The 14,178-nt window shown below is 42.1% G+C and overlaps 1 protein-coding gene across 2 annotated transcripts in view; it reads left to right on the top strand.

The window, feature by feature from the left end:
- The window catches only part of tnpo3 (transportin 3), a 17,035-nt gene extending 3,379 nt beyond the window's left edge, over nucleotides 1–13,656 (top strand). The window contains exons 2-23 of one of the 2 annotated variants that reach the window (XM_034673736.1): nucleotides 2,076–2,276; nucleotides 2,536–2,609; nucleotides 2,773–2,929; nucleotides 3,040–3,183; nucleotides 3,934–4,109; nucleotides 4,194–4,332; nucleotides 4,496–4,642; nucleotides 4,767–4,874; nucleotides 7,325–7,416; nucleotides 7,622–7,761; nucleotides 8,047–8,238; nucleotides 8,336–8,427; nucleotides 8,511–8,587; nucleotides 8,691–8,751; nucleotides 8,900–9,040; nucleotides 9,238–9,354; nucleotides 9,472–9,566; nucleotides 10,578–10,734; nucleotides 10,872–11,039; nucleotides 11,119–11,231; nucleotides 12,813–12,895; nucleotides 13,034–13,656. In XM_034673736.1, the coding sequence (XP_034529627.1) occupies nucleotides 2,076–2,276; nucleotides 2,536–2,609; nucleotides 2,773–2,929; nucleotides 3,040–3,183; nucleotides 3,934–4,109; nucleotides 4,194–4,332; nucleotides 4,496–4,642; nucleotides 4,767–4,874; nucleotides 7,325–7,416; nucleotides 7,622–7,761; nucleotides 8,047–8,238; nucleotides 8,336–8,427; nucleotides 8,511–8,587; nucleotides 8,691–8,751; nucleotides 8,900–9,040; nucleotides 9,238–9,354; nucleotides 9,472–9,566; nucleotides 10,578–10,734; nucleotides 10,872–11,039; nucleotides 11,119–11,231; nucleotides 12,813–12,873 (2,652 nt within the window). In that variant the 3' untranslated portion in view covers nucleotides 12,874–12,895; nucleotides 13,034–13,656. Of the gene's footprint in view, nucleotides 1–2,075; nucleotides 2,277–2,535; nucleotides 2,610–2,772; nucleotides 2,930–3,039; nucleotides 3,184–3,933; nucleotides 4,110–4,193; nucleotides 4,333–4,495; nucleotides 4,643–4,766; nucleotides 4,893–7,324; nucleotides 7,417–7,621; nucleotides 7,762–8,046; nucleotides 8,239–8,335; nucleotides 8,428–8,510; nucleotides 8,588–8,690; nucleotides 8,752–8,899; nucleotides 9,041–9,237; nucleotides 9,355–9,471; nucleotides 9,567–10,577; nucleotides 10,735–10,871; nucleotides 11,040–11,118; nucleotides 11,232–12,812; nucleotides 12,896–13,033 lie in introns of both variants that reach the window. The other variant, XM_034673734.1, reaches the window with a different exon arrangement.
- Nucleotides 13,657–14,178: the final 522 nt, after the last annotated feature.

Here is a 14,178-nt window from a genome sequence, read left to right as displayed (position 1 = left end):
TTGATGACCGGTATAATATAGGGTGTTATGACTGCTTTCATGACGGGTGAAAGGAAAGTTAAACATTAATTTTTACAGTTGTGATGATAACAGGTGTGATGTTTGTTGTGGTAGTTATGATTTTAAATGAAATGACAAGTATTATGACCTTGAGTAACTCTGAGCTGGAGTTTCAATGTCATGTAATTACATGTATGATTAGTTCGTAGTTAGATAGTTATAATTAGTATAATAATTAAGTTATAACGACAGGGAAATAACAGATCTAACTAACTGTATTGTCACCCTTCCTGAAAGTTATGATGACAGGTGTGATGGGGGGTTAGCAAGATAGGTGTAGTAATGACAAGTAAAACTGCCAATCTAATGACAGCTGTAACTACATATTTAATGACAGCTGTAACTACATATGTAATGACAGCTGTAAATACACATTTAATGACAGCTATAACTAAAGAGTTAATGACAGATGTAACTACAGAGTTAATGACAGCTGTAACTACAGATTTAATGACAGCTGTAACTACATATGTAATGACAGCTGTAAATACAGATTTAATGACAGCTATAACTACACATTTAATAACAGCGATAACTACAGAGTTAATGACAGATGTAACTACAGATTTAATGACAGGTATAACAAGAAATTTAATAACAGATATAACTACTAATTTAATAATAGGTATAACCAGAAACAATTAATAACAGCTATAACTACAAATTTAATGACAGCTATAACCACAGATTTAATGACAGATATTATTACAGAATTAATGACAGGTATAACTACAGAATTAATAACAGGTGTAACCACAGATTTAATAACAGGTATAACTACAGATTTAATGACAGCTATAACTACAGATTTAATAACAGCTATAACTACAGATTTAATAACAGCTATAACTACAGATTTAATAACAGGTATAACTACAGATTTAATGACGGTATAACTACTGATCTAATAACAGGTATAACTACAGATTTAATAACAGGTATAACTACAGATTTAATGACGGTATAACTACTGATCTAATGACAGCTATAACTACAGATTTAAGGACAGCTTTAACCATAGAGTTAATTAAAGTTATACACATCTAATGACAGCTATAACTACACATTTAATGGGAGGTATAACTAGAAATTTAATGACAGCTATAAATACAAATTTAATAACAGGTATAACTAGAAATTTAATGATAGGTATAACTACAGATTTAAGGACAGCTAATGAAAGTTATACCGATTTAAGGACCGCTATAACTACATATCTAATGTCAGCTATGACTACTGATTTAAGGACAGCAAGGATAGGTGGGTTAAAACTTGTTATGACAGATCTTAAACCAGCTGCAATAACAGATTGCAGGACGTGCTCTGACGTGCAGGTGTAATGACATGAGTTGCGGCATGTTTAACGATGGGTTTTGAGTCTCGGGAGGGCATTTCAAGCATGCTACTATTCTGTTGTCACTGCTTACTATCTGCTGACTAGTCAAAGAGTTCCCCGTCCCCCTGCAGACATAAGGAGAGAGACCCATTCGATGACTCAGCAAAGTTGTAGATATGCCGGTTGGACATGATACACGTATTGATATGTTCTACATACTTGACCTTATTTCTCTCCTTTTTTTTTTTAAGAGAAGCTCTTCCCTGATCTCTTTGGAGTTTTGTTTTTCTCCAGCTCTGAATCTCACAGAGCCACACCCAATGTTTTTTTCTCTCATGGAATGTTATCATATTTTTACTAAGGTTTTTGTTTTTTAGAAACAGAAAAAAAACACACAAAGATGAGGTAATGGCCACATGAATATTTGAAACAATGACTCTCTAGTTATGATAGTTATTAAGACGGTGTGTTGACAGGTGTTATGACAGATGAATGACGACTATAATGTCAAATGTAATGAACAGCAGAATGACAAGAGACACATTTAATGACAGGTATGATAGGTGATATAGTCAAATATCCAGGTACATTAATGATCCTCTTCCTGTGATGACGCACACCTCTGCTCAGAGCAGCTCAGGTGTGAGCACTTGTAATGACATAATTTCCCGTCCTTCAGATGTATGCGTGGGAGATCTCAGACCAGCTGCTGCAGCTCAAACAGGATGTGGAGTCGTGTTATTTTGCCGCTCAGACGATGAAGATGAAGATTCAAACATCCTTCTTTGAGCTTCCCCCTGAGACCCACAATGCACTGCGAGACTCACTGCTGACCCACATCCAGAACCTCAAAGACCTGTCGCCAATCATTGTCACGCAGGTAACCATGTCCCACCTGACCCTGGACCCAGGGAAGGAATTCCCGGTTTATGTCCTTCAAGCTGCGTTAGAATAATTTAGATTACACCAAATACCTGATTTTACCAGGTTTAAGTAATCCTGTTTATTCTAATCCAGATTACATTGTGGCTTTTCTCTGGTTTCTGATTGAATCAAACTTTAATCTCATTTACATGATGAACTTAAATCAACAAAAAAACTCTCTCTTCTCTTCTCTGTCTCTCGTGTTCGCCACTCAGCTTGCTTTAGCCATCGCAGATCTGGCTCTTCAGATGGCCTCGTGGAAAGGATGCGTTCATACGCTCATAGAAAAGTAAGCATCCACACAGAAATCATGACACTGAATATGTGACTTCAACGCTTTCAACCACCTTCATATATCACAGGCAATGATGAAAATAACACAAATGCTGTTATCTATGAGTTGTCTGTCCTCAGACTCACCTGTTCCTGTCTTTCTTCCTCTCCCTTCTCAGGTACAACAATGACATCAGCTCAATGCCCTTCCTCATAGAGATCCTCACTGTGTTGCCAGAGGAAGTTCACAGTCGATCTCTACGAATCGGAGCCAATCGGAGGACAGAAATCATTGAAGATCTGGCATATTATTCTAGCACCGTGGTCACTCTGCTGGTCAGACACCTCTTCATTGTTTAGAACCTCTTTACGTTGGAAAATAACTGACTCTCTCAATGTTAAAAATTATGAAATTCTTAATGCTGTTTTTTTGTTTCTACTATCAGACGACGTGTGTGGAGAAGACGGGGAATGATGAGAAGATGTTCATCAAGGTGTTTCGATGTTTGGGCAGCTGGTTTAACCTAGGAGTCCTCGACAGTAACTTCATGGCCAACAACCAGCTGCTCATGGTCCTCTTCCAAGTCCTGGTGAGATCAAAACTCAAAACTTTAGTCTGGTTTAAACTGGTCAGACTGGTTTATGCTTATCTGGTTGGCTTTTATCTGATCGACTTATACTGGTCAGGCTGGTTAAAATGTATTTAAAAAACGGTATGAATAAATTAAAACCCATTATTAATGTATAACAACACAGTGTAACAGTATGAGAACACATTATCAATGTATAACAGCATGAGAACACATTATCAATGTATAACAACACAGTGTAACAGTATGAGAACACATTATCAATGTATAACAGTATGAGAATACATTATCAATGTATAACAACACAGTGTAACAGTATGAGAACACATTATCAATGTATAACAGTATGAGAATACATTATCAATGTATAACAACACAGTGTAACAGTATGAGAACACATTATCAATGTATAACAACACGATATAAGAGTATGAGAATACATTATCAATGTATAACAACACGATATAAGAGTATGAGAATACATTACCAATGTATAACAACATAGTATAACAGCATGAGAATACATTATCAATGTATAACAACACAGTGTAACAGTATGAGAACACATTATCAATGTATAACAACACAGTATAAATATAAATGCATTAACACATTACAAATGTATGAAAGCACATTATAAATGTATGAAACACAGTATATATTTTTTAAAACACAGAATAAATTATATAAAACATTATAGATATATTCAATTCTATTACATATTCTCTACTTCTCCATGTGTCTCAACAGCAAAGGGATGAAACGTCCACTAACCTCCATGAGGCAGCGTCGGACTGCGTCTGCTCAGCTCTATACGCCATCGAGAACGTGGACACACACATGGCGTTAGCTCTACAGTTGTTCCAGGGTGTCCTGACGTTGGAGACAGCCTATCACATGGCTGTGGCCCGAGAAGACCTGGACAAGTGAGGAACACAGGAACCTGTTTTTTGATTGTAAGGCCGGGTCTAAGTTCAGTGTTTTCAGGTTTGTCAATCTTCTGTCCTCAGAGTCCTGAACTACTGCCGGATCTTCACCGAACTATGTGAGACCTTCTTAGAAACCACAGTCAGGAGCCCCGGGCAGGGCATGGGGGACCTGAGGACCCTGGAGCTGCTGTTAATCTGTGCAGGACACCCCCAGTATGAGGTACGAAAAGAACCACACCTACTTTTGCTCTAGTTGCAGTAAGAGATGACATAAGTACACCACCTGTAGTTTAAGGTACCAATATAAACACAACACCTGTAACTACAACAACACATTGATTGCGTTCTTGTCTCTGTCTGTCCTGGTCTTGTTTTGGATCCAGGTTGTGGAGATCTCCTTTAACTTCTGGTACCGACTTGGAGAACATCTTTATAAAATAAATGATGCAGCTCTTCACACCATCTTCAGACCTTACATTCAGAGACTTCTGCACTGTTTGGCCCGACACTGTCAGCTCGACCCAGACCACGTGAGTCCCCCGATCCTGTCTATGAAGGACCTTGTGTCTAAATCTGATTCAAACATGGTCTACAGAAGAACTTTGACTCTTTAAGCCTGTCTTTTTCAAATTGCTTTGTGTTTGTGCTCGGCAGGAGGGAATCCCAGAAGACACCGATGACTTTGGAGAGTTCAGGATGAGAGTTTCAGACCTCGTTAAAGATGTCATTTTTCTCGTTGGATCCATGGAATGTTTCTCTCAGGTAGCTTTTGTCTGTCAGGTAACTTTGATCCGTGAGGTACTGTAAGGCCCTTCAGGTAACTGTAATCTGTCAGGTAACTGTAATCTGTCAAGTACTTTAATGCCCACAGGTAACTTGAATCCCTTAAATCATTTTAATCCCTCATGTAACTTTAATCCCTCATTTAACAGTAATCCCTCATGTAACAGTAATCCCTCAGGTTAAATGATCTGAGGGGTAAAATGACCTGTCAAGTAATTTAAGGCCATTCAGATAACTATAATCTGATAGGTAACTTTGGTTCCTCAGGTCACTTTAAGCCATCAGGTAGTTTTGTATTTTCATATTCATATTCAATTAACTTTATTCCTTTAAGTCATTTGAATCCCCCAAGTAACTTTAATCCCTCAGGTCATTTAAATTCCTCAGGTCATTTTTATCCCTCGGGTCATTTTAACCCCTCGGGTCATTTTAACCCCTCGGGTCATTTTAATCCCTCGGGTCATTTTAATCCCTCAGGTAATTTTAATACCTGAGGTCATTTTAATCCCTCAGGTAATTTTAATACCTGAGGTCATTTTAATCCCTCAGGTAATTTTAATTGCTCAGGTAACTTAAATCCCTCAGGTCATTTTAGTCCCAGAGGGACCTTTAGTCCCTGAGGTAATTTAAATCCCTCAGGTCAGTTTAATCCCTGAGGGACCTTTAGTCCCTGAGGTAACTTGATTCCCTCAGGTCATTTTAGTCCCTGAGGGACCTTTAGTCCCTGAGGTAACTTGATTCCCTCAGGTCATTTTAGTACCTGAGGGACCTTTAGTCCCTGAGGTAACTTAAATCCCTCAGGTCATTTTAGTCCCTGAGGGACCTTTAGTCCCTGAGGTAACTTGATTCCCTCAGGTCATTTTAGTCCCTGAGGGACCTTTAGTCCCTGAGGTAACTTGATTCCCTCAGGTCATTTTAGTCCCTGAGGGACCTTTAGTCCCTGAGGTAACTTAAATCCCTCGGGTCATTTTAGTCCCTGAGGGACCTTTAGTCCCTGAGGTAACTTAAATCCCTCAGGTCAGTTTAATCCCTGAGGGACCTTTAGTCCCTGAGGTAACTTGATTCCCTCAGGTCATTTTAGTCCCTGAGGGACCTTTAGTCCCTGAGGTAACTTGATTCCCTCAGGTCATTTTAGTCCCTGAGGGACCTTTAGTCCCTGAGGTAACTTGATTCCCTCAGGTCATTTTAGTACCTGAGGGACCTTTAGTCCCTGAGGTAACTTAAATCCCTCGGGTCATTTTAGTCCCTGAGGGACCTTTAGTCCCTGAGGTAACTTAAATCCCTCAGGTCAGTTTAATCCCTGAGGGACCTTTAGTCCCTGAGGTAACTTGATTCCCTCAGGTCATTTTAGTCCCTGAGGGACCTTTAGTCCCTGAGGTAACTTGATTCCCTCAGGTCATTTTAGTCCCTGAGGGACCTTTAGTCCCTGAGGTAACTTGATTCCCTCGGGTCATTTTAGTCCCTGAGGGACCTTTAGTCCCTGAGGTAACTTAAATCCCTCAGGTCAGTTTAATCCCTGAGGGACCTTTAGTCCCTGAGGTAACTTGATTCCCTCAGGTCATTTTAGTCCCTAGGGTAATTTTAATCCATGAGGTAATTAAAATACCTCAGGTAACTATAATTTCTTAGATAATTTTAATCCCTCGGGTCATTTAAAACCCTCAGATCATTTTAATCCTTCAAGTCATTTTCATCCCTCAGGTCATTTTAATCCTTCAGGTAACTTTAATCCCTCAGGTAACTTTAATCCCTCAGGTAACTTTAATCCTCAGGTAACTTTAATCCTCAAGTAACTTTAATCCCTCAGGTCATTTTAATCCTTCAGGTCAGTTTAATACCTCAGGTAACTTTAATCCCTCAGGTAACTTTAATCCCTCAGGTCATTTTAATCCCTCAGGTCATTTTAGTCCCTCAGGTCATTTTAATCCCTCAGGTAACTTTAATCCCTCAGGTCATTTTAATCCTTCAGGTCAGTTTAATACCTCAGGTCAGTTTAATACCTCAGGTAACTTTAATCCCTCAGGTCATTTTAATCCCTCAGGTCATTTTAGTCCCTCAGGTCATTTTAATCCCTCAGGTCATTTTAATCCCTCAGGTCATTTTAATCCCTCAGGTCATTTTAATCCCTCAGGTCATTTTAATCCCTCAGGTCATTTTAATCCCTCAGGTCATTTTAATCCCTCAGGTCATTTTAATCCCTCGGGTAACTTTAATTCTCAAACATTAATCACTAGTTGGAAGTTGTTCTCTGAAGTATTCTACTTCAGAGGCGTTCTGTCTTTTCTCAGGTAAACACTGAGTCATATTAAAGGAGGTGTTTTGTTAAATGTCAGGTATATTCTATCCCTGTGGAACCCAACACATTCCTTGCTTAGAGTCAGTCTGTGTGTTCTCAGATATTAAACGTTCTGGATGTTGTTGTTTTTTAGTTGTATTCCACGTTGAAAGAAGGGAGCCCATCCTGGGAGGTGACGGAGGCGGTTCTTTTTATCATGGCTGCGATTGCAAAGAGTGTCGACCCGTGAGTATCCAGAACCTTCTTACTGTCATCATGTGTTCTCTGGAAGAGGAGGAGTGATTAAAAGGAACAAAAGAACATGGAAGTGCAGAACATAATGAGGAAATGAAAGGAATCACTGATCATATAGAGGAGCAAATTAAGGAACCACAGAACTCTCAGGGTAGATCACAAGTGTTTACCTCATTGTGTGTTTTTCCTCTTGCAGGGAGAACAACCCCACGCTGTCAGAGGTTCTGCAGCAGGTGGTTCTACTTCCTGAGAGTGTCCACATGGCGGTCCGCTACACGAGCATCGAGCTGGTGGGAGAGATGAGCGAGGTGGTGGATAGGAACCCGCGCTTCCTTGGTATGAGTTTCTGGTTTCATAGTATTCAGCAGTTCTCTGTTGCTGTGTGTCAGACTTCATAGATTCAAGGGTTTGATTACAAGCTGCAGCCCTTTCCTTATTCCCCTCCAAGTTTCAGACTCTATGCACTGTCATGACCTCTAAATGAAGAGATTAAAAAAAAAAGCCAAACAATGAAGTTAAAAAGGAAAAAAACACATTTAATAAAGTGAAAAAACAACTTGTGTTAAGTCCCAGATTTTATTTTGAAAAATCCTGACACTGTGTATGTCCTTTTCCTGTCAGACCCAGTTCTGAACTTCCTGATGAAGGGTCTCAGGGAGAAGCCGTTGGCGTCAGCAGCAGCGAAGGCCATTCACAACATCTGTTCGGTGTGCAGGGATCACATGACCCAACACTTCCAGGGTCTGCTCGACATCGCCCGAGCCCTGGACTCCTTCGCCCTGTCCACCGAGGCTGCCGTGGGGCTGCTTAAAGGTATGTCACTACACCTGTACAACAAAATGTGTCATAGTAAAGCAAGAGAGCTTCTTCCTCTATAAGTACAGCTGAGATTGTTCTTCTTCCTTTGCAGGTACGGCTCTGGTCCTGGCTCGTCTTCCCCTGGAGAAGATTGCAGAGTGTCTCAGTGACCTGTGTGCAGTTCAGGTGTTGGCGCTTAAAAAGGTGAGTTTAACTGAAATCACTTTGAGCCTTGAACTCATCATTTAAACACACAAACAGAAAATACAAACCTGATTTTGTTTTAGCTTCTGGCTGAAGAATCGACAAACGGTAAATCAGCCGATCCCACCGTGTGGCTCGACAGACTGGCTGTTATCTTCAGGTGAGTTTACCTGAACATCTACCGACCTGTATTCAAATGTTATTCAAATATTGACATTGCATCGGCAGCAGGCAGGTACTTAAAAAGTTTGTTTTGACTGCAGACACACAAACCCCATAGTGGAGAACGGACAGACACACCCATGCCAGAAAGTCATACAGGAGGTAAGACACCTGAACTCACCTCAGTTTACCTGAAGGAGTTATATCGAAGAGTTTTCTTACCTTACCTGTGATGTCACCTGTCTTGGGAATCACATAATGATCTAATGTTTTTTTGGTGTCTAACCTGTGTCATGTGACTCCCCTGCAGATCTGGCCCGTTCTCTCTGAGACTCTGAACACTCATCAGGCCGACAATCGGATCGTGGAGCGATGCTGCCGCTGTCTAAGGTTTGCTGTGCGATGTGTTGGGAAAGGCTCCGCCTCCTTGCTGCAGCCACTCGTCACTCAGGTGAGACACACCTGAACCTGTTAGTTGTGACTGCTTCATTAGCTCTGAGGGGGACGTCATTATCAATCGGTGGTAGTCTTGAGTGATCAGTCACGTCTCTGTTTGTTCAGGTGATAACACATCGGACAGTATTGTATCTACCTATCCGCGTGTTAGTTTCTAAAACAGCTGCTCCTGTGTTTTGATGATGTCATCAGATGGTGAGTGTGTACCAGCTGTATCCACACTCCTGCTTCCTGTACCTGGGCAGCATCCTGGTGGACGAGTACGGGATGGAGGAGGGCTGCAGGCAAGGTCTACTCGACATGTTACAGGTAAACACACACACACACCTGTCCACAGATAAAAGTCCACCAAGTCTATGATAAAGGATTGTAACGTGATAACAGTGGTCATGATAATGGTTATGATGACCTTGTTTTCTTCGTCAGGCTCTGTGTATGCCAACCTTCCAGTTGTTGGAGCAGCAGAACGGTCTGAGGAATCATCCGGATACGGTGGATGATCTGTTCAGGCTGGCCACCAGGTGAGTCTTCAGGTTCACCTGCACACACTGGCTACGTTTACATGAGACTTTTAATTCCTCTTTAATTCAGAATAAAAACTTAATACTCTCTAAGAAGATTAAAAATGACCTTGTAAACACCTAATTCCGGATGAAAATGACCATTCCGAATTAAACTTAAATCTGAAGTAAGTGTCTGGTTTATTCGGATTTTAAATCCAAATTGAATAATTCCTCGATCATGTATACGTTCATTCTGCTTTAAATTAATTCTGGTCGTTCTGTGCATGCTTGTCCCTTCCCCTTGTCGCGATGACGCATATATTCCGTGCTGGCGGGCATATATTCCAGGATGGCCACTTGAAGCAAGCGTTGGACTTCAGCCAAGACTACTTATTTAATATAAGCCTGAGAAGAAATGGATATCAGGAAAAGAGTTGATGGACTGAAGCATAAAAATGTGGACCTTTTTTAAAGCTGTAGCGTCCAAATTAATTGAGGGAGGTTTCCCTGACAGAGACGCCACCCAGGTAAAAAACAAGTGGAAATTGTTGAAGCAGGAGTACAACAAAAGCAGCTCGAGCCCCTCGAACTCCCCCTTTCCTCTGTGTCCAGCTGCTTATTCAAAACTATAATCAAAATCAAAGGGAAAGTTGTACTTATTGCATGGTCTTCCATGTTGTAACCAAAAATAAAAGAAGCAGGAACTGGAGTCTGTTTTCTTCCGGTAGACATAAATACGTCACTCCCGCCCCTGTCCAATCAGAACCCTTCCTAACCCCCAGACCTTAAACGGAATTGAATAAAGACGATTAAAAGTGTCTTCCATGTAAACCTCAATTCGACATGACTATTTCCATATAAACGCGAAGGAGAATACTTTAATTCCGAATTATTTAATTATTTAATTAATTATGAATTAAAAAACATCATGTAACCGTGGCCATTCAGACCTCAACCTGTTCACCCTTCTGTAAATCTACCTGTGTATCTACCTGACACTACTTGTCCATCTGTCCGTCTGTCTCTCAGGTTTGTTCAAAGGAGTCCGGTGACGCTTCTCAGTAGCAGCGTCATTGTTCACATCATCCAGTGCGCCATTGCCGCTGCCTCATTGGACCATCGAGACGCCAACTGCAGCGTCATGAAGTTCGTGAGAGACCTGATCCACACAGGGGTCGCCAACGATGTGAGAACATTTAAAAGATAGATGATGATGTTGACAGGACAGAACACAGATTGAAGATGTATAACTTTAAGCCAAAGAGTAAAGTTTAGTAGTAAACATATGTGATGCATGAAGGGATTAACTCGCTCTCTCTTCAGCACGAGGAGGACTTTGAGCTGAGGAAACAGCTGATTGGCCAGGCCATGGAGCAACACGGGCAGCAACTCATCAGTCAGCTGATGCACTCGTGTTGTTTCTGTTTGCCACCGTACACACTGCCCGACGTCGCCGAGGTGCTGTGGGAGGTCATGGTGTTTGACAGACCTGTAAGTATAAAAGGGGCATCACCTGTTACATGGAGTCACATGTGGTTACAGGTTCTGATGATCACACCCTTTGTTTCAGACGTTCTGTCGCTGGTTGGAGAACGCTCTGAAAGGTTTACCAAAAGAAACGAGCGGGGGAGCCGTGACTGTCACACACAAACAGCTGACTGACTTCCACAAACAGGTCACCAGGTGAGTACGAGCGATATGAGCAACATGGGCAACATGGGCAACACAAGCAAGATTAACAGAAGTGGTAACATGAGACACGGAAGCAACATGAAGTTAGGATAAAACAACGACCATTGAAGCTGACAGTGAGGCATTCAGGGACACAGAATGCAGAGTGAAGCGTTATGGGACATGTAGTGAAAAGTGAGGCATTAAGGGATATGTGGAGCAGAGTGAGGTCTTCAAGGACATGTGGAGCACTGCAAGGTGTTCAGGGACAAGGACTAGTGAGCACTTCAAGGATATGTGGAGTAGAGTGAGGTGTTCAGGGACATGTTGGGCAGAGCGAGGCATTCAGGGACACAGAAGGCAGTATGAGGCATTCAGGGGCATGTGGCATACAGTTAAGAGTTCAAGAACACGTAGAGTACTGCAAGGTGTTCAGGGGCGAGGAACAGTGAGGCATTCAGGGAAGCAGAAGGCAGAGTGTTGCTTTCAGGGACATCCGGAGCAGAGGGAGGCATTCAGGGACAATCATAGCAGAGGGAGGTATTCAGGGACCATGATAGCAGAGTGAGGCTTTCATTTACATGTGGGGCATAGTTTGTTGTTCAGGGACACAGATGGCAGAGTGAGGTATTCAGGGACGTGTGGAGCACTGCGAGGGACAGGAATAGTGACTCATTCAAGGATATGTGGAGCAGAGTGAGGCGTTCAGGGACATGTGGAGCAGAGTGAGGCGTTCATGGACATGTGGAGCAGAGTGAGGAGTTCAGGGACAGGTGGAGCAGAGTGAGGAGTTCAGGGACATGTGGAGCAGAGTGAGGAGTTCAGGGACATGTGGAGCAGAGTGAGGCGCTCAGGGACATGTGGAGCAGAGTGAGGAGTTCAGGGACATTTGGAGCAGAGTGAGGCCTTCATTGACATGTGGAGCAGAGTGAGGCGTTCAGGGACATGTGGAGCAGAGTGAGGAGTTCAGGGACATGTGGCGCAGAATGAGGCGTTCAGGGACATGTGGAGCAGAATGAGGCGTTCAGGGACATGTGGAGCAGAGTGAGGAGTTCAGGGACATATGGCGCAGAATGAGGCGTTCAGGGACATGTGGAGCAGAGTGAGGTCTTCATGGACATGTGGAGCAGAGTGAGGCGTTCATGGACATGTGGAGCAGAGTGAGGCATTCAGGGACATGTGGAACAGAGTGAGGCCTTCATGGACATGTGGAGCAGAGTGAGGCGTTCAGGGACATGTGGAGCAGAGTGAGGAGTTCAGGGAAATGTGGAACAGATTGAGGCTTTTGGATAATGTGGGGCATAATGAGGTGTTCAGGGACACAAGGAATTCATATATATGTAGTTGCAATCTCAGAGTCAGAGTGAGAGCAGCTGGGACTTCCAACAGTCCTGATTTTACCTGGTTATGTATCAAAAGTTTTCCCCTGTCTGGATTTTTACAGGTTTTATCCAGAGATGAGAGATAAGAGATGTCACAGTCTGAGCTGTTAAAAATTTTGCGATGCTGATCAAAGAGAATCAACGTCACAAAAGTCACACATTCCACAGATGACAGTAACCATGGTCACGATCTTGTTCTTTTTCTCTACAGTGCTGAGGAATGTAAGCAGGTGTGCTGGGCCATCAGAGAGTTCACACGACTGTTTCGATAGCTGCAAATGACAAACAACACAGGTAACTACATACAACAAAAACGCACAAGTAACCACACACGTCCCAGATCACTACACACACAAACACAGATTACTGCAGATCTATACACACACTAAAATACTTTCAGTGTCTACATTAACGAGCCGTTTTGTTTTTCAGGTTAAATCTTTTGTTGACCAACTTTCAGAGGTGACGGCAAAAAGCTGCGACTGCAGACCTGGATCCAAAGGGACGACTAAGATGAAGATGAAGATGAAAAAGATCAGGACGGAAAGACTTTGAATGTGAAACAGGAAGAATCACTCTGAAAGACAGAGTAAGGAGTACTTGGACTGATTGAGTCTCCACCCCTGACCCCTGACCTCACCTGCAGCAGGTGTCAGGCGGTTGGGGTCAGGTCCTGCAGGTGGGCGGAGTTTACTGAGTGAACTGGTGTGGATCAGTGCTGTTGGATCTTCATCAGTACTCTACTGTAGGACGTGCCTGGTCAACAATTTTTAAGAGATTTATTTTTCGGACTATGGTCGAGATGTATTTTGTCCGTGCCATATAAAGAGCCAAAAGATTTCCCATGATGCTCTTGGCTGAACGACTGCTTGTGCAGGCTGAATGCTGGAGGATTTGGCGTCACCTTTGACTTTTTAACTTTGTTTGAATTTTAGTTGTTTTTCCTCAAAGTGAGACCGCGTGAACTCTGAGAAAGGAGACGGAGGGACTGACACCATGACATCATTGGTGATGTAGCCTTGTTGTAAACAATAAAAAAACAACTCAAACAACAATTTTGTGTTGTTATTGTTTACTTAAGACACATGGGTTCACAGCGTCTCGTAGTAGACTTTACCTGCTCCAGGGAGTTTGAAGGTGACAACACGAAATATATGAAGAGGTGAAAGTTAATAAGGTTAGTACCAGGAGGTGGGTTTATGGTTATATTACTGTTATACATGAGTGTTTACAGAATGTGTTTGTATATTCTTCTGAGTTCAGAAGCATCATCAAGCCTTGGATGAGGACGAAATCTGAAAGTAGAAGTTGATCCTCCAGGTCAATGGTTCATCTTAACACAAACTTGTGACTAGCTGTGTGGTCTGATACAAAATAAACATTTATTTTAACAACACCGATTCATCAGTAAGATATTTACAAATACTCTACTATACGGGTGTCTGTGAAGCAAATTTCCAAGTCTTGCCCAAAACTTTCTGGGTCTATTTTTCCAAAGCTGCTCTAGGCCTAGATTCTATTTTTTAGATTCAATGACTCGTCCAGGTTTTTCCTAAGCGGCAACCTCAGGTCTAAAA

This window comes from Notolabrus celidotus, chromosome 21, assembly GCF_009762535.1.
Source record: "Notolabrus celidotus isolate fNotCel1 chromosome 21, fNotCel1.pri, whole genome shotgun sequence".
Taxonomy (NCBI): Eukaryota; Metazoa; Chordata; class Actinopteri; order Labriformes; family Labridae; genus Notolabrus; species Notolabrus celidotus.
This window is presented reverse-complemented; position numbering and strand designations above follow the sequence as displayed.